The 26,217-nt window shown below is 43.3% G+C and overlaps 1 protein-coding gene across 1 annotated transcript in view; it reads left to right on the plus strand.

Moving 5' to 3' along the window:
• Nucleotides 1-26,217, plus strand: part of RAB31 (RAB31, member RAS oncogene family) — a 65,567-nt gene that overhangs the window by 20,821 nt on the left and 18,529 nt on the right. The window contains exon 3 of the mRNA XM_065398322.1: nucleotides 4,034-4,115. Coding sequence (XP_065254394.1) covers nucleotides 4,034-4,115 — 82 coding nt within the window. The remainder of the gene's footprint in view (nucleotides 1-4,033; nucleotides 4,116-26,217) is intronic.

Raw genomic sequence — 26,217 nt, forward strand, 5'->3', positions numbered from 1 at the left:
TTATTCTAGATTTGCACCGATGTAAATGAACAGAACCTGAGCTGTTGTTTCCTATTCTAGGAGTCATGGACCCAATAAATTCAGATAAATTAATTTCTCTGTTACCACTCTCCTTTTAAGTCATCCTCTTCTTCATGGTAGCACCCATCCCTCACCAACAGCCTCTTAGCTCCCTCTATTGCACTGTGTGAGTTTCCTTTTTACTTGTCAAGAGCTTCTAGTTTCAAATGATGTCTTGGACTGTACAACATTGATGTAGGTCTCGAAATATAGGACTAAATTCAGCCTTGACATAAGTTCAGTTTCCATTGAAGTCAATAGGATTTGCACTTACTTAACTCCAGGGCTGAATCTGAAGTTTTGAATTTAAGAAACCATGACCTATTCTAAATGATGTTCACCAACACACATACAACAAAATAATGGTATTAAGAATTTTACTAGTGAAGGATTCCTTAGAGTTCTAAGGTGTAGGTACTGTCAAACAAGGTATGAGTATTAAAAGTACCTGCTTCCACATGCAGCAAAGCTTTCTTTATTCCCGAGAATTCTGCACCAAAAAATTAAAACTTCTCCACACAATATTTTAAAGTTCTGCAAATTTTATTTGTCAATAAATAAATGTGGAGGCTCCAGCATGGCAGTGGGGAGCATAGGCCACTGGTTGCACGAAGGTGGGAGATCACCCTGCAACCGACCCCCCTCCTCAGGAAACGGACTCAGCGGTGAGGCTGCACCCAATCCTTACACAGCGCAAGGGCCGGACCTGTCCCCCAAACACCCCAGGGCCCTGCCCCTTTGCACCAGGCATGAGCAGGCAGGCTCAGCCTGGCAGGATCCAAGTGTGGAGGGGGTCAGTGTGGGAGGATACAAGTGTGGGGTGAGAGGGTTCTGTGTGGGGTAATCTGGGTGCAGGCAACTCAGTGCATGGGCCAGGTGTGGAGGGATCTTGATGCACAGGGGCACATTGAGGGGTTCCAGGTGCAGGGGCAATGGGACTCTGCAGCGGGATCCAGGTGTAGGAGGATAGGGATCAGCAGTGGGGGGTCTGGGTGTGGGGGGCTCAGCGGGGGGGGTCCAGGTGCAGCTGGTTGGGGCTCAGTGGGGTGGGGGTCTGCATGTGGGGGGCTCATGGGATGATCCAGGTGCAAAGGTGGTGGGGCTCATGGAGGTGAGGGTTCAAGTCTGGGGGGTGGTCTGGATGCAGGGGGTGAGGCTCGGTGGGGTGGAGGTTCAGGTACGGGTGGTTGAGGCTCAGCAGGGGGGTCTGGATACACGGGGGTTTGGCTCCCCATACAGTGCCCCTCCCCCCATGGTTGAGGAGCAGTGGGGGAAGGAAGGTCAGTGCAGAGCTTCCTGAAGCCAGGGAAGGTTTCTGGGGGTGGGTCTGACCTGGACCCAGCCACTCCTTGCAGGGGAAGAGCAAGTCCCGTCCTCCCTCACCCCCAGCCAGCTAAGGGTACGTCTACACTTACCTCCGGGTCCGACGGCAGGCAATCGATGTTCTGGGATCGATTTATCACGTCTTGTCTAGACGCGATAAATCGATCCCGGATCGATCCCGGAAGTGCTCGCTGTCGACGCCGGTACTCCAGCTCAGCGAGAGGAGTACGCGGCATCGACGGGGGAGCCTGCCTGCAGCGTCTGGACCCGCGGTAAGTTCGGACTAAGGTACTTCGAATTCAGCTACGTTATTAACGTAGCTGAATTTGCGTACCTTAGTCCGAAGTGGGGGGGTAGTGTGGACCAGGCCTAAGACTTGCAGCTGAGTCTGGCGCAGGGTAGAAGCCACTGGGAAGGGCATTCCCAGCCCTACCCCTAGCAGTAATTTACCTCTCCGCCAGCTGCTCCAGGCACCCGAAATGATGTGCCTGTGCTGCTGGGGAGGGGCATGTGACCAGTCTTGTGGCTTCCCTTTGCTTCCCCATCAGAAACTCATTTTTCTGTGGAGAAGCAAAGAAATCTGCAGGGCACATGAATTCTGTGCTCGCGCAGTGGTGCAGAATTCTCCCCGAGTAGAATGTCTTCTAGGTTTATAATGCATCACATTCTTAGGTTTTAATAAGACAGGATAATGCAGCATAATCAGACCAAATATAATTCATCTGCATCTATTTTTCACAGGAACTGCAGAGCTTTTAAATCCAAAGCATCACAAGCTAGCTCCTGTCAGTCATTTAACTGAGTTTAATTCAGAGATCTCTTCTTTCCAACACTTATGGCCAAATCCTCAGCCCTGCATCAGTTGGAAAACTTTGAAGACACTTGACTTCCCTAGGGCAGAGGAAGCTAATACACCGTGTCCATGTACGAATTATTTGGGTGTGAACAGTTGCTCTTGTTTTGTAATTATTCTACTTTAAATTCCTTATGAAGAGTAAGCTTTATTTGTGTTTGATGTTGAAGTGGCTAAAAGCTTTCAGCTGTAACACGTTGACCTTTGCCTTTGGATGCACAATTGGAGTCCCAGCTGGGGATTTTATGACCAGATTCCAATACAGTTTTGGATGACTGAATTTAACAAATGGAGGAAGCTGGGCAGAGAGGAAGGGGCAAGGAAGAACATCATCACTGGCTATATTGATTAGGAAGACATTTGCTCATAGTGATGAAATTAATGGGAACCTAGTGGTCCTTTAGTTCTAAACCACTGTCAATCCTTTATAAGTAAAGATATTCTACCCATATGAGAAGAAAATAGAAACTTTTCATAATTGTCATGTTTAGGGGGAAAAGATTGTATATTTGGGGGAAAAAAAACCTTTGTCACATTAATGTACTGAGTTAAATATTGCTAATATGTTTTGTTACCTTATGTTTTCTAAGTAGGACTACTACGTAGGTAAGGGTTTTTTGTTTTTTTTTGCCAGATGAACTAATGTTCTAAATCCACAATTCTAGTGACCTCCTGTAGCTGCTGGTGTTCTGAACTTCCTGTTTTCAAAGCTATGAAGTGTTGCATAATAAAAAAATGATAGTTGGAAACATACACCCACAAAATAACCAAAGAAAATACTGCTCTTCCTGTGTTACTTAATCTTTTTGTATCCAATGGAACACTGTTTGAATTGAGCAATTTACAGATGGCTATCCAGGGAACCTCTGGTGTATCTTTCCTAGAAAATGTTTCGAAAACACATGCCATGTGATGTAATCCGGTGTATTTCTAATGCAAAACACATCCTATCAGATGCCTCTTTATATGTCAGGGATAAAAGTTATCTTTGCAGGAATGGTTCAGCACTGTCTAGAAAGAAACACAATTCTACCAGAGCCTGGGCAATCTCTTTCAGGCCTCCTTCAGCTCAAACACTGTTGTACAGAGCAAACCTATAAATGTCTAGCATTCATTTTTTAAAGGGATACAATTTTGAAAAATCACATTTCCCTCTGAAAAAATTCTACCTATTATTGTTAGAAGTAACAACTAACATTGTTATGCCCAAGATTGAAGGGGATGTGGGGGCGGGACTTTTTGGTTTGTTTACATTGTACTTTTGGCAACACTTTGTGTATAGTCTGTTCCGCTGTTTTGTTGCTAGTCACTTACTTTTCCTGTCTTCTACACTAGCATATGAAATCACTCATTCACTGCTTGGTGGGGTGATAACATGTACACTTATCCCACTCCTTGCAAGAGGATGTTCACCAAGATCAGCAACAAAAACTAAAAGAACCTGAAGTGCCAGCTGCCCAATGGACAGGCATGTGCACAGAGAAGAAAGGAGGTATGGGCCCCAGGCACGTTTGGTGCCGGTGCTCTTGAGCCTAACCAGAAGGATCCCTCTAAACCTCACCAGAGGAAAAGAGAAATCCTAATTTGCATAAACATAAATAAATCCAGGGGATACTATTGAATGGACGCTGTACCAGAAAATGACTTTTTCCCACCCTAAGTGGCCTGGCCTAACCAAACAAACCTGCCCAAAGTCTAGAGTTGATATATTTGGAATATAGGTCCGGTGAATTTCATTTGTTAATCTCACAGTGGGTTTAGATCTGAATAACAAACAGTTGGTACTTCTCATTTCAGTGCATCCTTCATGACTAAAACTGTGCCTTGTGGGAATGAGCTTCATAAATTTCTGATCTGGGATACAGCTGGTCAGGAGCGGGTGAGTATCACTGTGTGATATGTTCTGTTAAAATAATATTTAATACTATTATGCCACTTTTCATCTTCACAGGTCTTTAACAAACATGTTTAATGAATTCTCACATTACCTTGTGAAGTATGTCTCAGTAACTAAGTATTACTATTCCCATTTCACAGATGGGAAAACAGAGGCAAGCAGGTTAAATGACTTGCCTAAAAGCAGAGACCACTGGATCAAGTTTCAATTCTCTGCCCTCTTCTACAAAGCCCTGTGGAACTCTGCTTCTGTCTGTATATTGATTTATGGGCTGATTCTGATCTCCTATTCTAGAGGGTCACATAGTTTGAGCGTAGTTGCACACACCACAGCCACAACTCCCTGTGTGCCACTCTCCTATCTCCCTCTATTTGAGGGACTCCCTGCAACGCCTCCCTTCATCCCCACCATTCTCCCATCTACCACATGCCCGGAGCTCTGCATGGCCTCCATTTCCCCCTTTCTTGCATGCCCCTGCATTATCCATTTCCCCCAAGGCAGGGGCTTTGTGTGTTTTCCCTCATTTCCCCTCTGCCACATGGCAGGGGTTGTGTGTGTGCTCCCCATTTATTCTTCACCACATGCCAGCAGGGGTGCTGGAACAATTTGTATAGTGGGGATGCTGAGATACATTGAATCAAACTGTAAACCCTGCATATGATGGAAACCACTTCAAGCCAAGGGGTGTGGCAGCATCCCTAGTTCCAGCACATATGTATGCCAACAACCCCCATTCTTCCCTCCCATTCTGTGCCCCCAACCCCCATTTCCCGCCACTATTGTTTCTTTTCTTTCTGCCTGGGAGATAAATCATTCAGGGTGTCAGCATTTTAAAACTGTATTGGGGCCTTTATCAGAGCTGAGATGAGGGGTGTTGTTATGCTGGATGGCGTTAATGGCTGTCATCAACCAGTTCTTTGATTTATAGACTATGACAATGGTGGGTGAAGCTGTGCTGGTTCTGCTAACCAGATGCCAGGGCTCCACCTGTCCCACATTTTCTCCTTCCTGTTTTCTAGTTTTCACCAAAATCAGTAGAATTCTGCCTATTGATGTTTAGAATTTCCCTTGAAGTTTTGGAATTTGATGGGATGCAGCATTCCAAAGTTTTCACATTATGTACAAACAAACACAAACAGAAAAATGCTGTTGAGTGTCTGGTCATACTTGACACAACCACTACCCAGGGGGTTGTGAAAAGGGGGTATTGTGTATGCCAGGTCTGACTCCTGAGAATTCCCCTATACTGGGCCAAAATCCAGGTAATCCGTTAAGCTGGCTTCACTGAATGCCCCCTTTGCAGTGTCAGAATGACACATAAGAGGTATGGGAAGCAAGCTGAAGAAGGGTTTTGTGCAGCAGGATTTGGCCCAGTGGATTTATACTGGTGTAAGAAAACTGATCAAGCTCCTAGCTTCTTATCACACTATCCCATTGCCTTCTCTGCTCTGCTAATAATGCCAGTTTAAGCCTTGATGTCCTGTTTGTCTGCCTAAAGTTGTCTCCTTGCTCTTTTGCATGCTGCCTTTATGCATACAATTTCTTGCACCCTGGTAATGAAGTGGGAAATAAATTATCTGTAGACTCTCACTATCCGTACAACACTCTGACCTGCTTCTTCCTTACTGTCTGAGGCCAACTTTTTATCACCTTTAACTTGTTCATCTGGGGTTTCACTACGCTTCTCCCTGTGATGTACCCAAGGTGTTTGGCTTTAGCTAGCCCTACTGCACATTTGAATGGGTTAGCTATGAGATCCATTTTTCTCAGGGTATCCAGTACTGCTTCAGCCTTTTGCAGATCTGTCCCCCAGTCTTGGCTGTGTATGATCACATTGTGCAAGTAAGTGGCTGCATACCTGGTATATGGGCATAATAGCTTATCAATGAGGTGTTGGAAGGTTTCTGGTGCCCCATGCAATCCAAAATGGAGGAACCTGTACTGGTCTAAGCCTTCTGGTGTAGAAAAAGCAGTCTCCTCTTTGGCACCCTCTGCTTGAGGGATTTGCCAATAGCCTTTGGACAGGTTGAGGGTAGACAAGAATCTTGCTTTTCCCAACTGGTCTATGAGCTCATCTGTCTGAGGTATGGGGTAGGTAACAAACTGGGACAACTCATTTAATTTTCAGAAATCATTGTAGAACCTCGTGGTACCATCTGGTTTAGATACCAGAATGATTGGGCTGGACCACTAATTATGGAAAACTTTGGCTCTCTGCTCCAACATCTTCTTAATTTCTGTACTGATTTCCTCCCTTTTATCCTCAGGGATCCTGTATGGTTTAAGCTTCACATTCACTCTTGGATTTGTGATGTGCTTCTGTGGTTCTGGCTGGCTTCTCTGAAAACAAATCTTGGTTTCATTCAATCATCTTGACAACTTCTAGAAGCTGTACAGGGGTAACTCTGGAGATATTTTGACTCATTCCCGAGGCTTATTTTCCCGCAGTAGTGTCTCTAGGGTGACCATATAAGTTTCTGTGTGTTGCCAGGGTTTGAATAGGTTGATGGTTTGCTCCTGCTTTGGCTTCTATTACTTTGTATGGCTCCTGCCATATGGCCAATTGCTTGCTTTCCATCGTGGGCACCAACACCTTTACCTGATCAGAAGTCTGGAATTTCTAAGCCCTTGCTTGTCAATTATAATAGGCTTGTTGGGCCTTCTGTGGCTTTTTCCATATGTTCCTGCACTACTGGGATGACTTGGGATATTCTGTCCTGCATCTGCATGACATGTTCAGTGACATTGGTTCCTTGATTAGGCTGTTCCTCCCAATCCTCCTTGGCAATGTCCAATATGCCACAGGCATAGTGACCATATAACTAGGGTGACCAGATGTCCTGATATTAGGGGTGTATTGTCTTATTTAGGTAACCTATCACCCCCCTCCCCCGGTCCTGATATTTCACACTTTGTATCTGGTCACCCTACGGGGTACTTCCCTTATAGCAAACATTGGGTAGAGTAGCAAGGTATCCCAGTTTTTCCCATCTTGACTTGCTACTTTCTATATCATGCTCTTCAGTGTTCTGCTGAAGCATTTGACCAGGCCATCAGTCCGGATAGTAAACTGAAGTGCACAGGGCCTGTATTCAATGCATCACACACTGCTCCTTCATCAACTTTGATACAAAGGGAATCTCTTGATCTATCAGAATCTCCTTGGATATTTCCATTACCATCTCATAATAGGGCTTCTGGTCCTCTCCACACAGTAAGGGAGTGAGGCCAGGAATGTCACAGAGCTGTTCTTCCAAACATGGGGAGATATGCCTTGGTGTCACTTGTCATCTTTTGTAGGTAGCTGCTAGCCTTTAAGGATCGAGTTCCATCATGGCCACCTCCTGTAGCAGTCAGGGCATTAGCTGTCTCACACTACTTCCTGTAGGATGGCTTGGTCCCATGTTGCCTAGTTTATCAGCAGTTAGTTTGTCTCCTGCTATATTTGTACAGACTCGTGCTGTGCAGCCACCTGGACTCTGGTAGCATCCTGTTGTGCTGCAGTGCCCTGCACCAGCACCCTCATCGTGTCATCCATTCTCCGGAATGGATTCTGGGATAGTCTGCTGTGCCAAATCCCACCTCCGATGCCACATGTGGCAACACACTTTTCATCGGGTCAAAACTCAATGTCTCTCCCTCTGGCGTTGAGGGCGGAGAAGGGGCCTGGAGTAAATCACACCTGCTTTAGAGGTTTGATTCTTAATGTTGGTTTATTTACGATATTTACAGGGTAGGCCCTAGGGTTGGCCCTATAAGTTTCTTTAAACAACAAAAAATATGTTTCCTAACTCTCCTGGAGTAGTGCCTCCAATGCTGATAACTAAGGCTACATTTCAGTCATGGGTATTTTTAGTAAAAGTCACGGACAGGTCACGGCAGGAAACAAAAATTCATGGCCCGTGGCCTGTCCATGACTTTTACCAAAAATACTAGTGAATAAAACTGGGGGGGTGGGGGTGGGAGGGCTGCCTGGGGGCCCCACGGGTGCTGGAGGAGGGTGGCCCAGGTGCTGGGGGGCGGGGGGGGTAATGGCCACGGGCAGCGGTGCGCGGCCCAGGACCCCTGCTGGTGCCGGGGGGAGAGTGTGGGTGGCAGGGCTGGCAGGCTCCCTACCTGGCTCCACACCTTCCCCCCCCAGCAGCTGAGTTTGGGTGTGGGAGGGGGCAGGGGGTCACGGGACGTAGTGAGGCAGGCTCTGGGCAGCGTTTATCTGGGGGCTCCCCGGAAGCGGCAACATCCTCCTTGCTCAGCTGCTAGGTGGAGGCGTGGCCAGACAGCCCTGCACAAAGCTGCCTCTGCCTGCACCGCCCCCACAGCTCCCATTGGCTGCCTCCCAACCAATGGGAGTTGTGAGGACGGTGCCCTGGGCGGAGGCAGCATGCAGAGCTGCCTGGCCATGCCTCTGCCTAACAATTGAGCAAGGGAGATGTCGCCACTTCTCTGGAGCCTCCCAGGTAAGTGCCACCCAGACCCTGCCTCACTCTGTCCCATGCCTCAACCCCGTGCCCTCTCCCAGACCCAGACTCTGCTGCGGGGGCCCGAGACTGCCCCAGCAGCAGCCAGTGCGCCTGGCACAGGGGCTGCCTGAGCTGCTCCTGAGCCAGGCTCACCGGCTGCTGCAAAAGTCATTGAGGTAACGGAAAGTCACGGAATCCGTGACTTCTGTGACCTCCATGACAAACTTGCAGCCTTACTGATAATCAGTTGCCCACTCTGGGCCCAGTTACACTGAGAAACAAGGCCCCCTCCCCAAACAGAAATAAACACAAGATTTCCTTTATAGAGAAAACAGCTCTTTACCTAGGAGAAGCCTTTTCCCCTTACGGCACACAACCCTTTTGCAGCTTGCTTCTCCTCTCTGTCACTGGAAGAGGTTTTCAAAGGTCAGAGGCTGCCTTAATTGGATTCAGGTGTCCATGATTAACTTGAGGTAATCTCTTTCAGTTCATAGGGAAAAGGGCTTTAACTATTCTAACATTAATATGCCTGCCTTTAGCTACTCTTTTTTAGAACTGTCAAGTCTGACTTTGTCACAGCTGATAAACCCCCAAACAACACAATCCATTGTTCCATCATGATGTATGCCTGTCCTAAATGAGTAACTGCATAATTTTACTGGTGTCACTCCTGATCTTTCTCCCCCATCTTCTTTATTGTCCCCTATGTTGTAGCATGTCTGAAACTAGATGGTAAACTCCTCCACGCAGGTATCTTGCTTTTTTTTTTTTTTTTAATTGCATCATAAGGCATCTAGCATGCACTTTTCCTATCATGCTGCATCTAACTGCATCTGTGTTCAAGCTCACTTCCTGTTCTCTGCAACAAAATTACTTACATATTTTTCTCAACAGTGTTTTGGTTTGGCTTAATTCTTCTAAATGTAAGTCAATGTGGGAACAAATGTGTGTGCGTACATTATAATCAGGGCCTGGTGCCTTCTGCAGTTCCACAGCTGCCCAAACTGCTGCCACGTCTACGCCCTGATACGGAAAGCTCTTCTGCTGCTTTTCCTCCTCACCCTGGTTTCAAAGAAAGCAGAATGATCAGCACTTGTTTCACTCTATCTGATTCTAATCAGAGGTCTATTCACCCTGCCTTCCACTCCACTCCATGCAACCTCCAAAGCCACCATGCCTTTTCCCATGCGGATATATAAATAGGGGAAAGAGTACAAGAAGATGGACTGTCCCAACATCCCGCAGGCGTGCTGGAACAATTTGTATAGTGGGGGTGCAGAGAGCCATTGAACCAAGCTGTAAACCCTGTATGTGATGAAAACCACTTCAAGCCAGGAGGTGCGGCAGCACCCCTAGTTCCAGCACTTATGGATCCCCCTGAAGATTTCAGGGCAAGGCAGGAATAGAAGCAGCTGCACTTAACTCTTCTCCCCCTAGCAGAGCAAATAGTGGCAGGAGGGGGAGGACACCCCCAGTCCCTCTAACAGACAGAAGGATTGAGTTCCTTCTCCCCTACCCCTCCTGTGCCTGCAGTCAGAAATGCGTATGACTGCAGAACAAAGCCCTGCTGGGGAGTTCAGCTAAAGTGACAGTTAAGACCAACAGACAATAGTTCTGACAGGAGCTAATAATAACAACCATACTTAGTTGTTCCTCATCCATCCATCTCACTGTTCTTTACAATGAGGCATAAGTAATATCTCTATTTAACAGATGGAGAAACTGGTACAGAGAGCTTCAAGTCAAAAAATTTTCAAAACTTGGGCAGACTCAAATAGTCATGCAGGCACTCCGCCAGGGGCTCAAGTCTGCAGGGCTAATTAGAGCTGGCATTTGGCTGTGCCCAAGTTGTCTGAGCACTAGTTCTGGCTATATCAGGCTACTGAAAAGCCTAAACTAAAAGTATGAACATAACATAGATTAATTTGCTTCCTTAGAGTTTACAGAAAATGTAGCACATCTTAAAGGAGCAAACAGCAGGCCTGTTCCTCCATAACATCTTCAGGGGCAGTTCCCTGTTTCTGTCCTTCTGTCCTTCTTCTGTACTTCTCCAACTTCTTTCCTTCTCTGCCTTTGATCCTCCAGTGACATTTGAATCAATATTTGGGCTTCCTCTTGTAAAATGACCAGATGTCCCAATTTTATAGGGACAGTCCCGTTATTCAGGGCTTTGTTGTATATAGGCACCAATTGCCCCTGTCCCGATTTTTCACACTTGCTATGTGGTTACCCTGTCCTCTTGCCTCCTCATCCTCTCCCATCTTCTTCCCATCATGCTGTCTAAAACTAGCCTGCATTTGGACTGTTCACCACGAGGTGTCCAGACCTCATTAGCAGATGCAATTTTGTCATGTGTAATAACATTAGCACCTAGTAGTAATTTCCAAGCCAGGATGCTTGTATGGATGCTTTAGGACAGGGATCAGCAACCTTTGGCACGTGGCTCGCCAGGGTAAGCACGCTGGTGGGCCGGGCTGGTTTCTTTACCTGCCGCATCTGCAGGTTCGGCCGATCGTGGCTGCCACTAGCTGCGGTTCATCATCCCAGGCCAATGGGGGCAGCAGAAAGCGGTGCGGGCCGAGGGATGTGCTGGCTGCCGCTTCCCGCCACCCCCATTGGCCTGGAGCGGCGAATGGTGGCCAGTGGGAGCCGCGATCGGCCGAATCTGCGGACGCGGCAGGTAAACCGGCCCGGCCCGCCAGGATGCTTATCCTGGCGAGCCGCATGCCAAAGGTTGCCGATCCCCGCTTTAGGAAATCCCACTGAGCACTAGAAACTCAGGAAACTTGGATATGGTAAAAACCAACTTGAACATTTGTTGGGTACCCAGCACCCACCTGAGGCACTAGATGGGCATCCAAATGACTGTTTGTATCTGCTCAAACTTTTGGAAACTTTGGCCATAGTGTGTATGAAAAACTGGCCTCTAAGCAGGAGAAGCAGTTCAGCACAGTCACCCCACAGGCTGGCCAGCCAGAGCTTGGTCACAGAAAACCAGATCACTGAAAAAGTCAACACGTAATAAAAGCTATTTCCCTGAACCACAGGGTGTTTTAACTCAGACTCACAGCTACAGCTATGTGGGAACCAGAATTTCCTTTTAGCAGGAAATTCTGCAATTTCAAAATTTGTGTTAGTTCCAAATCAGAACAAATTGCCAAATTTCAAACTTTCCCACAAAGCAAATTTTTTGAAAAATTTCATTTTGGGTCAATTGAAGCATTTCCTTTCAAAGTTGAAATGTTTCATTACAATTTCAATTTTTACAAATTTATATTTTAGAATATAAATTATAATATAAAACATTTTTAAAACAAAGTCATTTCAATGAAAAATCAAAATGCTCCATTCCAATAAGGTCCAACCTTATCAAAATGCTTCATCTCAATTTTTTTCAAAACAAAAATTTCATCAGAATAAACACATTCCTGTGGCAAGTTTTGAATTGGACAAAAGGGCATTTTCTGTTGGAAAATTTTAACGAGCTGTACTTGCAGCCTTTGCCCAGACATCTCTCTTCCTGTTCCTGAAGCAATTACTTTTGTAGCCCCGCCCTGCAGCGCCTGTGGGAGCCTGAGTTACTGTTAACTCCACATTTGACAGGAGTGCCCAGTGACTGCTTCACATTCCACTTCTGCAGCATTTAAGCACAAAGTGTGAAAAGCATCTGTAGTTTCCCTTTTCAGAACCCCTGACCAATCAAAGCAGCTGCCTTAGAGGAAAGAAGGTTTATCTCTGCATTTCTTCAGGGGCAGAGGGAGGAGGAGAGAATGGTGTAGTCAGAACAAAGCAGCTTAGAAAAAAGATGGAAAAACAAACCAAAATGAGAAATTTCCATGCCTAACATATAACAACCTGCCACAGAGCTTGGACTGAGTACTGACAACACAGTTCTGCCCCTAATTCATTAAGTGGATTTAAAAAAATAAAAGGAGTCTGCATAAGTAACCATAGATGGAAAATTCTTGGGGAAAATTCCAATTCCTAAATCTGCATTTTTAATATACAATTTTTTAATAAAAGCCCACAACAATTTTTTGCAGTATGATGATGATATGTTAGCAAATGGGGGTTCAGAAGCAGATTTCCTGCCTTGATGGGGGTGGGAGTGAATTCTCAGTTTGTTGTACAGTGGAAGCGCTGAGCCTCTAGAGAGACTTCTGGCAGCGCTGCATGACTTTCTAGTACCACTTATTGAGGAGAGCGTAGGTTGTTTTGTCAGAAAAAAGGAGAGCTGTTGAGCCATCCTTCCCTTTCTAGTGAGGAGGATTTGAAACCTCAGCAGCACATTTAAAAACATCCCTTTACTTCTCCCTGCTTAAGTATCAATCTCTGATGTCCCAGTTTCTTTGTGATCACATGTTGTCAAATCATCCCACTTATTCCACTTTCCAGAGTGTCACTTTCCCTCCATCTTGTCTTTTTTTCTAGTGCTTTTCATCAAACTTACATTGCTGCCCTGAACTGCATGGCTAAAATTCATGACAGTTTTGTTAGCGTGAGCAAAGATTGCCCCCCTACAAACAATCTCATCACAAGTTAGCTAAGGATGTTTTTATTAGTGTGTATTTCAGTCTGTGATGCCATAAGTAGTTTCTAATTACAATGCTTTTGTCTGTATGCCTTGGGCTGCTGCCAATTTTCTATTTTGCCAGCCTGACGAATATTGTGGCAGCCAGAAGGCTATGTTTCCAAGACAAGGAAATGCATGTCTACACTTTTTTGCTACTGTTATTTAGTAAAAGGGCATCCAGGTGTTTAAGCCCAGCTAGAATTCATGCTCAGGGATTTTTCATAATTCCATATGCAATAACTTCATAAGTGGCTAAAAAGACCAATCCAAATGGATGTAGCTTTTACTCACCCCTTCACTCGCAGGGACCTCTTCTCCAGTCTCTCCCCAACCCACAAATTGCTATTCACACTGTGTGCATAGATTCCAGGGCCAGAAGGGACCATTGTGATTATCTAGTCTGACCTCCTGTATAACTTAAGACAAAAAACTTCCCCCAAGTAATTCCTAGAGCAGATCCTTTTAGAAAAATGTCCAATCCACCAAGACCCTGGTAAATTGTTCGAGGGGTTAATTAACCTCACTATTAAAAATGTACACCTTATTTCCAGTTTGAATTTGTCTAGCTTCAACTTCTAGCTACTGGATGCTCCCATCACTTAGGAAAATTCTATTCCCTGATTTCACTGCCTGCTCATAGACATCCAGTAGGGGGTGTTGGAGAGAAACTGTACCTTTCCAGTCCTCCTGCCTTTTGCCTGCTTGAGAATAAGAAGCTAGAACAGGGGTCGGCAACGTTTCGGTTCGCCGTCCCGGGCCAATGGGGGCGGCGGGAAGCCGCGGCCAGCACATCCCTCGCCAATGGGGGCGAGTGGGGGCTGCGATCGGCCAAACCTGCCGCGTCAGCAGGTAAATAAACTGGCCCGGCCCGCCAGGGTGCTTACCCTGGCGAGCCGCGTGCCAAACATTGCCGACCCCTGAGCTAGAACCTTGCTTTCACTCAGTTGCCTTCCTAATAATGCAGCACTATGCACTAAACTACAGACTTTCACTAGCTCATTTGACTTCTTTCCCACCTGCTGAGACACTTCTGGCTTTCTTCTGAACAGAGAATCAGATAGTGTCTCTTGCACTCCTTTACAGCAACAGGGTTTTTGCGACAGGGTTCTTGCTCCGCCAGAGCCTGGAAAGTATAAATCTAACTCCCATTGAAATCAGTGTTTAAATAAAGATCTGGGCCCTAGTTAATAACTTATCCTCAGAATACACAGACCTTGAGTTAGAGTTCAGACTTGCCCCATTCCTGAACTTTAGCTTTATTGGTAACTCAAACATAATAATCACCTAAGGGCTTGTCTTCATTGCAGAATTAACTCAAGTTATAACTGAAGTGTTGCCCCTAAGTTGAATTCCATTCTCACGCAAACCCTTTAACTTGAGCACTGTAGTCCTTTAAACTCAAATTGTCTGGGGGTATAGGCTAAAGCTCAAGTGAGCACTTGTCAGCTGCTAACACAATCTGTGATGTTAAGCCAATTTGTTTAGCTTTAGTGCTATTTCATGACCACTCTCACTCAAGATGGCCTAACTCAAATGTAGATAACTCAAGTTAACTCTTCAGTGAAGACATAACCTGCGCTAGGCTGCCCCTAGGGCTTCGGACTAGGACCTTTTCTGTCCTTTCTCTAGAAAGCAGCTCTCACCTTTTGTACACTTTGCATATTGTTAATTGTTAACAAGCCATATCTGCCATAACAAGTATACAGATTTATGCAGGCTTCTAACAGTTCTGTCACAATTTCATGTTATTTATTTATTTATTTATTTATTTTATTTTGTTGGGGTGGGGGAGAGGAGGGAATGTCATCAAAATAAATAAGCAAATAAAGACAACATGGCATTTACCATTGTAAGACTGATCATAAAGCCAGGTAACTACCTTGAAGTGTGTGGGTGTATATATATATATTTTCATTAAACTTAAAAAAAACAAAAAACCTCACATGCAGACCAAAGAACAATAATTCAGAATCAAGATGTAATGTCATTAGATGTTTCACTTAATGACTGATCTTGATAAGGGCTGAACACCATGTCATTTCTATAATATTTCAAAGCTTTGTTTTCTGCTTATTTTAAATATCCCCTAGGGGCTCTCCTAAAATGCTTGTATATTTTTTTCTTTTACTGCAAGAACTCTCATCTTTTAGAGGCAATGTATATGAGTGAATAAGAGGCTTTTCCAGTCTATTTTGACAAATCATTAAGAGAAAAGAAAATGCTGGACTCGTTTGATAGACTAGCAATCACCTATAAAGTTTTCTTAAATATTTTTTTCTGTCCTGTTGAACTTTGGGTCCAGAAGAAGATGAGTAATATATACATACTTGTGGGAGTGACATCTACTGATTTTCAAATGTTTGTAAAATACTGATACATACAACTATTTTTAAAAGTTTCCTTAGTACTAGAATTACAGCCCTGTGTTGTATGTAGAGAAAACTACTCAAGGTTATAAAATGCTAAATCATATCTGTGAATGGCATGCATGCATAACATTTTCCATTCACTCTTTGCCAGCTGAGAATGTTAGGAATTTCCTATCCCTGCATCCCCTCCACTATGTCTGTGTGAGAAGCTTACACTTCAGGATAATCTACTTATTGTTTCTATTTCTCTTCCATAACTCCTCTCCAACACCTAAGATTTTAAACTTGTGCAGTATTTCTGTGGTAGGCCATAGCATCAGAGAAGACAAGACACTGCACTAATAAACCGATCTAGGCAATGTCTGAAGTATAGCTAAGGGGTCTGGCTTAGCCCCCTTGGGTAAGACATAAGTATTCAGAGAATAAGTGGACAAGAATGAAAAGGAAAATCTAGGCTTGAGATACTCAACCTGTGATTCTAGAGACATTTGCAAATGCTTGAAAGGGCACCTGCTGAATTTAGCCCCTTTTAGTTTGCTTCCAGTTCCTCTGTTTGGTCTTAGATGCAACATAGACCAAAGGAGTGATCACCTACTGCCTGATGTATAATAATGCAGTTTATAATGGGGTGGCAAGGTCTTCTGCTGCCCCCTTCCAGTTAGCAGTTGTTGGAAGTCGTGTGGAAATGCTGACTGACTCCTGCTGACTCTGTGTGGTTGTTGCTAGGGTTTTCCTCCAGGGCCTCTCCACCCAAAGTGCCACTTGTATCTCCCACATTATCCACGGTGTGATTCACAAGTTGCACCTGCCACTTACACTGTCATCAGTAAGGGAAAGCTGAGTGCTGTTCTATGCTACACAGGTTGTTAATGGCTGTAAAAGTCCGAAATGGCCGTTCAGAATTAGTTCAGAGTAGGGGACATTCCAGCCATGCCTCTTTTGCTCTGCCATGTCCCAGTCAGCAGGGGGTGGCATAGGAGTCTCTACTTTGGCTGTGTAGTATAGAAGAATTCCCCTGGCACAGGCTGGATACACCAACTCTATAGACAGAATTACCTCTGTATTTGGCATTCATGCAACTGCTACTGGAATACTGTGTCCAGGTCTGGCGTTACAATTCAAGGACATTGATACATTAAAGAGAGCTCCCAGAAGAGCAATGAGAATGATTAAAGGACTTGAAAACATATCTTAGTGATAGACTCAAGGAGCTCAAGCTGTTTAGTTTAACAAAGACAAGATTAAGGGGTGACTTGATCACAGTCTGTAAGTGCCTACATGGGGAATAGTAATGTGATGGTGATTGATAAAAGGCTCTTTAGTCTACTCCATATAATTTCAGACTAGAAATAAGACCTCCAATGATGGGGATTCCACAACCTCCCTTGGAAGCAGGGCCGGCTCCAGGCACCAGCTTGGCAAGCAGGTGCTTGGGGCGGCCACTCCGGAGAGGGGCGGCAGGTCCAGCTATTCGGCGGCAATTCGGCGGACGGTCCCTCACTCCCACTCGGAGCGAAGGACCTTCCGTTGAATTGCCGCCGCAGATCACGATCGTGGCTTTTTTTTTTTTTTTTTTGGCTGCTTGGGGCGGCAAAAACCCTGGAGCCGGCCCTGCTTGGAAGCCTATTCCAGAGCTTAACTGCCCTTACAGTAGGAAAGTTTTTCCTAATATCTAACCCATATCTCCACTGCTGCCCATTATTTTTAGTCATACCTTCAGTGAAGAACAATTGATCACCATCCCCTTAATAACAACCATTAACATATTTGAAGACTGTCACCGGGTCCCCTGCCTCAGTTGTCTTTTCTCAAGGCTACACATGCCCAGTTTTTTTAACTTTTCCTCCTAAGTCAGGTTTTCTAAACCTTTTATCATTTTTTTGCTCTCCTTTGGACTCTCTCCAATTTATCCACATCTTTCCTAAAGTGTTGCTCCCAGAAATTGGAAACAGTACTCTAACTGAGGCCTTACCAGTGCTGAGAGTTCTGGCCCCTTGGTAGAGTGGGACAGTTATACAATACACCCCATAATGATATTAGTCTTTTTTTGCAACTGCATCACATTGTTGACTCATTTAATTTGTGATCCACTATAGCCTTCAGATCCTTTTCAGCAGTACTACGGCCGAGCCAGTTATTCCCCATTTTGTAGTTGTGCATTTGGTCTTTCCTTCCTCAGTGAAGTACTTTTCTCTTGTCTTTATTGAGTTTCATCTTGTTGAATTCAGACCAATTCTCCAATTTGACAAGGTTGTTTTGAATTCTAATCCTGTCCTCCAAAGTGCTTGCCACCTCTCCCAACTTGGTGTCATCTGAAAATTTTATATGTATATTCTCCATTTGGTTATCTAAGTTATTAATTAAAAGATTGAACAGTGCCAGACCCAGGACTGACCCTTGTGAGACCTCACTAGATACGGCAGTTCATATGTAATATGCTGCAGTTCAAACAGGAATTAATCAGGGAAGTCCTGTGGCCTGTGTTATACAAGAGGTTAGACTAGATGATCACAATGGCGTCTTCTGGTTTTATAATCTGTGAATCTATAAATTAGTCACACTGGAGAATCTGGCCCTATGCTTCTGTCCCCCAGCTACCACATTGCAGTGAAGATACTACAGTGAAGATTGCAATAGAAATGCCTATAAATAAATATTAAAATGGTCCATAGGGATGCTTGGAATTGTTATTAGTGGAGTCAGCACCTCACTGACATTCAGCATGGAAGAAGCTGAGGGATAATGGAGAGACTGAAGGAGCACTACAAAGCTACAGTTGTACTCACTTACTGAGCTTTTTTTAATCACTGCTCAGGATATGCACCAAAGCTTTTATGGGATTTAGGAAAGCCACCTTTGCTCTCCCCTTATTCTGGGCTGATCTGCACTGTACAAGTTAGAGTCGCGATAGTGATGCCCTAAATTATACAAATTGCCAACACACCCAGGGGCCAGAACTGCAGCCAGAGTGTAAGAAACCATTGGCCACTCCCCTTTTCCCTAACCACTCCATGGGAGAAGGGGTGGTGGTGTAGGAACCAGTATAGCAGCTCTGTGCCACTGGAGGAGAGCCTCTGATGACTGGTTATCAGAGGCTGCTCAAGGCAATCTGCAGCCTTAGGCATGACAGAAGAGCAGCTGGGCCAAATTTAAGTGAGTGGTGTTGTGATCTGGTGCACAGAGTCACAGCACCACTCAGGTTTGGCCCAGTCACCCCTTCATCATGGCCAAATCTCCCATTCTAGGCAGATGCCTGGCTTGCCTGTAGCTAGAGTGGCCTCACTGGTCATACTGTCTTTGGGGCAGCTTTCCACCAAAGGAGCAGAGATAAAGCTACCCTAATGCATTGCAGGATGTGGCCCCTTGTAGTTTTCAACTTTATGGTAAATTATTAGAATCAGAAATGCAGAATCATGAAATCATGGTTATAAAAATGCTAATTTCCAATAGTTAATCCCACATGATTTAAAGTTTCATGCACTACTATTTTTCTTGTCACTTATTTTGGGCCTCTGTCTCACATTTGGTCCTTGGCAGGTTGCACATTAGTATTTTGTATTCTCATACTTAATTTGGCATGAGTATTTCATTTCGGTAATTAAGCTAGGAGAAGATCCAAGAAGACTTTTAAAAAGTCATTTCTGGAAAGGTTAGTATTAGAAAAACACAAAAATAATCATTTGCATAATACTGAATATATATATTTGTAAGCTTTCAAAATCAGTGCTTCTGATAAAATATTTACACTTTTTAAAAGGTCTGTTATTGCATAAAATAATGAAGATTTTTTCCAAAGAACCATTTTTTTTTACTTTATTGATTTATTTATTGTTACAAAGTGTCTTTCCATGTTTTCTAGTGGAGAAAAGCACATTCTGTTAATTTGTTGAGCGAGGGAATCTTGGTTTCCTAATAGTTGAGTCTCATTAGCGGTACTATGCCACAGTGTTTTTATAACACTTTTATAAGGTGATTTGAAAGCAGCGACAAAATAAGTTTAGATTAATTTTCTTTTCATCTGTTAGAGTATTCTGTGCTGTGATTATGATGATAAGATTACTAGCCCATTTCAGATTCTTAATGAAATGGTTTAAATGTAGCTATCTCTCACCGATCTTGGGAAACTGTAATAAAGTATGCTATTTTAATAACTTGAGCTAATGTGAAACATGGTAAAATCACCAGGCAGGATTTTCAAATAGGAGTTTAAAATTAGGCCTCTAAATCCAATACATGACCTTATTTTCAAAAATACTAGAACACTAGATCACTTAAAATGTGCCTAAATAGATATTTAGGATCCTAAACCTTAAGCTTGTGTTTTTTTAAAATCTAGGCTACTGTTTTTCTTTTTTTAAATGCTTTTTGTCTAAAAAATAGTAGTATAAAATAATGAAGGAAATAACCACATTGTGAGCTGGTAAAGCTGGCAAGCCTGGAAGTTCTTAAGACTAGAAGGTCACAACTGGAATATAGGAGTGGGAATTTCAGAGGCAATGTGTGCTTCTCTGGCACTTTTGGAGCACTCAGCCTTGCAAGAAATGGGAATATTAAATGAATGAATTTACCTTAATAGTGGAAACTTCCTGCTATAAACTGTGTCTCCAGTTGCAAGGTATATTTTATCAAGCCACCTTTATCATTAAAATGTCAAGATTATACCATTGACTAATTAATATGAACGGTATTTTCAAAACATTTTTCAGGAATCTTTTCAAAATGGCAATTTTTGTAACTTCCTCAGAGTCTGATTAAGTGAATTTTTCTGTAGTTAAGGCAGTAGCAAAAATCACTGCAGATTCACATTAAGAAGATCTTCCCAGCAGAGATGTATACTAAAATAATTGTGAAGGTATAGAATGGTCAGTTTCCTAACACTGGCCTAGTGAATAAATAGGTTTGAAGAACAGGAGTACTTGTGGCACCTTAGAGACTAACAAATTTGTTAGTCTCTAAGGTGCCACAAGTACTCCTGTTCTTTTTGCGGATACAGACTAACACGGCTGCTACTCTGAAATAGGTTTGAGTGTCTCAGTGAATTTCTTATTCAGATATAGGTGAATTGTTTTACGTCCACCATTGATAGTCCACTTCCCAAATGCTGATGGCTAAAATATACACTAGAGCACTTACCTTCTAATTTGAAACCCACTTTTTACTATTTTTTATTAAAAAGTGGCATCTAACAGATGAAAGAGCTATTAATACTCTTTTCAGTGTGACCTGCAGAGAAAAAAGTTTGGGCTTGTGACCTTTTTTTACTGTATTTGGATGTACAAAGAAGGCTGAAATAGTTTATTGCAAAAACAAACCAACAAAAAAAGGGGTGGGGAAGGGTTCTTGTTTTTTACATTTAGGAATTCAGGTGTTGTTTACACTTGAAGACTCTGTGGTGACTGTAGAACTAGTGAAATGATGACATCACAAGAGACTGAGTGATTGAATGGGGAAGGGATTTTTAGTTAACCAAAAGCCTAATGAGCTTTTGAGACAAAAGATGTCTTTGTTAAACCTTCAACTCTTTTGATGAAGGTATGGCAGTCCACAACACACACAAGACCTCTGCAAGAAGTCCTCCAGTGAAACTAGGGAAGACCAGCCTTGACTTTCCTGGTATTTTTGAAGTAAAAGATGAGAACACAGGGGCCCCATCTCTTAAAGAACAAACAAATTTTGAGGCTTTGTTTATATTGTTATGAGCTAGGTGAAACCTTGTTATGGGATTGTGAACTGATAGGTGTGGACTCACCCTTCAATTAACATAACTGTTAGCATAAGTCCTACCTGAGACAAAGAGTATGTGAACCTACCCAGGAGCTGTTTCCAAGTATTGTTTTGGGTAGGATGTGTGTGTGGGTGAGAGAGAGAGAGAGAGATTGTGATGGCAGAACACAAAGAAACTGAGGAGAGACAAAAAACTCTAAGCTGCTCCTTTAGGCTATATCTACACTGCAATTAAAAACTCAGGGCTGGCCCATGCCAGCTGACTTGGGCTAAGGGGCTGTTTAATTGCAATATAGCTGTTTGGACTTGGGCTGGAGCCCAGGCTTTAGTATCTTGCATGGCAGGAGGGTCCCAGAGCTTGGGCTGCAGCCCAAGCCTGAACATCTATACTGCAATTAAACAGCCCCTTTGTTGGAGCCCCACAAGCCTGAGTCAGCTGGCTGGTCACCTTTGTCTAATTGCAGTGTCGACATACCCTGAAAGCATGTTGGCTGACCTGAAAGAAACCTGGGCAGGAGTTTTTGGGTCGGGGTGAAGACTGAAGAGTGCTTTTGATGCTGTAAATCAGTGGTCACCAACCGGTTGATCGTGATCAACTGGTCGATCCTGGAGACTCTCCCAGGCCATAGGTTTTCCTGGTTTCAGAATGTCTATGACCTATGCCCTGTGCCAGAATTTTAGGATGCAGTTGTCCTGGGAATATTGGTTGAGGAACCAAAGCAGCCAGCTTTTGGGCCTAGGTGAAGTAGGACCTCTATATGGATATAATTCAGACCTGGAGCATTTCCATTTTCAAAAGCATTATGGCTGTGTCCAGCTCTTTGTCTGAAAAAGGAGCATCAAGTTTGAATCCACACTAGAGCATGCCACCTTTCTGTAACCTCGGTTTTGATTGCACAACTGAAAGATTTATCCAAGTTTAGTGTGTGGCCATTAGCCACTGGTTGGGATGTGATAACATTTGCAGTGACTGGAAACTCCTTTTTGCTGAGGCTGGAATCTCCAGAAAGTCTTTTGATGGTCTGCTAAGCTTTCCAGCTAGAACGAGTAATGACCATGTTTGTGACTCTCTCTCTCTCCATTGAGCGCACTGGGTTTGATCCAGCAGTTGAATGAATTCCTTATTCTTACTAACAGCCTCCTGTTCATTACCAGCAGATTTAAATTCCTGGTAGAGCTTAACTGCTTCTGATGACCAACCAGGTGTATGCTGTTGGTGATAGCTTCTACAGATTGATTTCTTAGCAGCTACCTGAATTAATTTGCAGAAAACTTGATAGGAATAATTTATATTGGCTGGTCATGTCAAGTCCAGCTCAACCAGTTTGTTGACAGACATTTCTAGTTCTGCTTGAAAGACCTCCTACCGAGCTTTCTGAAAATTCCACGGGGTTTTCTGTATACTATTTGTTATTGATATCCACAGGCCTATGGTGATCAAAGACAGCCAGTGGTGAGTCTTTGAAAAAGCTTCAAGCACCTTCTCCTCTATGATCACTGGTGGTGGTTGCCCATGAGATGAAAAGGCGATGCTAGATGAAAAGCCTGTTGGCCATCTGCTACTTGAAAGCTTGGCCTTTGCTTTGGGTCATAGAGGAGTTGTAGGTCAGCGACTGATGCCCACTCCATCAGACTCTGTCCATCTGAGTTGTTGTCAGAGTATCCCCAACTGACATAGCGGGAATCGAAGTTCTCACAATAGATCACCTTCTGTAGCATTCTATTCTACAATGCCATTTGGACCAGATGTCGATACGGTCAGAGCGGCCAGCCCTTCTCTAACATAAGATGCCATCCCATTCTGCTTGTGATGGTGATGAGCCATGACAGGGTATCCTGCAACTGAAAGATGCATGTTGGTGGTGGAGTGTGTCTCCCGAAGCAAGATTACGTGTGCTTCAAAGTTTATAGCTAGATGGATGAGGATATCCCTTTTCATCACCAATATCCCTCAATATTAATATGCAGGATCTTGAGAACAGGCCCCAGTGCTAGGGTCTGCATTGAAAGGGATCTCATTGGAGAACAGCTCTTTTGGGCTGATTGTCGCTTAGAACCTGAGCCTGCGTTCTGCATTTTATCGACTTTCATTTCACTTTATTCCACTCACACAGGGATCACCATGAAAAGACAGTAAACATGTCCTCCTGGATTAGGCTTAATGAGCTGCTGACTGGAATGCCACAGTGGCTGCTACAATGCAGAAATTTGGCTCATCCTTGTTTTCACAATGTAACCATGAGGCAGCAATGCAGACCGTCAAACATGTGGTGGAGGAGTGCACAATTAGAAGATAGGAGGGTGGATGGCAACACCTTGCTACTTCTGATAATATAGCAGTTAGGTGGTGGAACAACTTAGATACTGACTTGTGACACTTATGAAAGAAGAAGATGATCCGGGTTCCCGCTGTGTCTCCTGGGCTAATTTTCTGGAATGCTAAACACTTGAGATTAACTACCTGGCTTCTGGAACTAGTGTATTGACTACTAACCAAGAACTGTTTCCAAGCTTATGCATATATTGTTATCTAGAAAAAATGAATCAGCATGTATACAGACATGTAGATTTTCCACAGGGATTCAGACCAACAAGGCCTTGTGTATTCTCTGTCAAGCTGGCCCTACATTCTGCAACAAGGCCCCCCTAGTTTCTGAGATGCTCTAGTGTTTTTTCATGGGGAAAAAATAAACAGACTGGAAATTCTGCAGCAGTTTCAAGAAAACTGTGGAGGGGAGATACAGAAAACATGAAAACAAATAATCCAATCTGTAGAAGACCATACAGCACCCTCATCTGTTACTCTCATCTTCCCTCCAGACACCTGTATGTTGTATCAGATTGGAAAATCTTTGGGGCACAGAATTTGGGCCTGATCCTCCACTGCCTTGAACATGGTGTAGTTGTTTACAACTGTGCAAAGAGAATATAAAAACTGACCAAATCAAAATTTTACATCAACTCTGCACTAGGGCTGGCTGGAAAACACGAGTTCCATTTGTGGAAAAAATAAAAATTTGTTTTCGTTCTGCATCTAAATGAAACTGAGACCTTTTGAGGCTTTTTTTCACACACACACACACACACAAAAAAAAAAACCCCAGAGCCCCACCCACCCCAAAATAGCCAATAGCCCAGTGATTAGGACACTCCCCTGGAATGTGCGAGAACCAGGTGAGTGCCTAAACCACTGGGCTATTTGCTATTTTAGGATTTCTCTCTCCATCTCTCTTTCCACCCCCCCCCCCCCAAGAAATATTATGCTGAACCTGAGAAACCTTTGTATGAAAACCAATATGTTCCTGCAAAAAGTTTTGGTTTTGACAAATTGGCATTTGAAAAAAGATATTCAACAAAAAATTCCCATCTATCCTGCTAATAGTGCTTATTTCTTATATAGCGCTTTTCATCAATAGATCTCAAAGCGCTTTGCAATCTTTAACTTATTTATCCTCACAACACCCCTGTGAGGTAGGAAAGTGCTCTTCTCCCCATTTTACAGAATTGAACCTAGGTCTTTCACAGGCTAGGCCTGTACCTGAACCACTGGACAATACTTCCTCTCTACTCAGTTTTTACAAGTGTAAATGGTACAAGACACAGGAAACTGGAAAAATCAGATCTTCTTGTCCTCTTATGTGTTTTTAAAGTTCTATATACACCTTTGTATTATATTAACCTTGCAAATTTTCCAGCCAAGGCACAAAATTGGCTTGTCTGCCCTTGACCGTGATGAATGTTGATCATGAAAAAATTAATGGTGTCTTACTTGCATGTCAAAAAAATTACTCACCTGGGAGAGTGAACAAGCAGTAATTTGCAAGATGATGCTGGATAAGTAACTAATACATTCTTTTGTAGCTACAATGAGATTAAAAAGACCGAACAGATTTTTCAAGTAAGATTATTTTAGTTATATATAAGAATCAGTCTTAGGTGAATAAGCAAAAAGTTTTCCTTTCTCTATATTAGCATAAACTTTAAATTTCTAAACCAGCTACTTTGTGTTTACTCTTGTAAACAAATAAAACTGCAGCTGTTTTTGTACAGCTGTTTTACAGTAACCATTTTTCCTTTCTTTAAAAAAGCTGTTCCTTGAAATTAAAGCTGTAGTAAAAAGACATTAAATTTAAAAGAACGTGTATCTTCTAAATATAGATGCAGTACAAGATAACTGTATGTCAGCTATTTACAATTTTATGATAAACTATACATTTTGATTTATTATTTTTATAGGAATGACTTATAAATGTTTTATTCATGCTTAGTCCCAGGGTTGAATGCTGTTGGCCATAGCTGGAATTTACACCTTTGTGAACTGCCGGTATAAGTCCTATCCTCCACTTAAATCTAAATTAAACCATAATTTAATTAACTTTAACATTCTGGGGGGGGAGGGGGAGAGACACCAAAGAAGCCCACCACAGTAGCACTGAACTTTAGGGATGGGAACTACGCAAAAATGAGGAAGCTAGATAAATGGAAGTTAAAAGATATAGTCACTAAAGTCGTATGCCTGCAAGCTGCATGGAAACTTTTAAAAAACACCATAATAGAGGCTCAAATTAAATGTATACCCCAAATTAACAAACAGAGTAAGAAGACCAGAAAAGTGCCACCATGCCTAAACAACAAAGTAAAAGATGGGGTTAGAGGTAAAAAGGTTCTTTAAAAATTGGAGGGTAAATTCTACTGAGGAAAATAGAAAGGAGCATAAACTCTGGCAAGTCAAGTGTAAAAGTATAATTAAGAAGGCCAAAAAAGAATTTGAAGAGTAATTAGACAAAGTTTCAAAGACACAAATGTTTTAAGTACATCAGAAGCAGGAAGCCTGCCAAACAATCAGTGGGGTCACTGGATGATCGAGGTGCTAATGGAGCACTCAAAGAAGATAAGACCATTGTGGAGAAGCTAAATGAATTCTTTGCCTCCCTCTTCACTACAGAGGATGTGAGGGA

The sequence above is a fragment of the Emys orbicularis genome, chromosome 2, assembly GCF_028017835.1.
Source record: "Emys orbicularis isolate rEmyOrb1 chromosome 2, rEmyOrb1.hap1, whole genome shotgun sequence".
Taxonomy (NCBI): Eukaryota; Metazoa; Chordata; order Testudines; family Emydidae; genus Emys; species Emys orbicularis.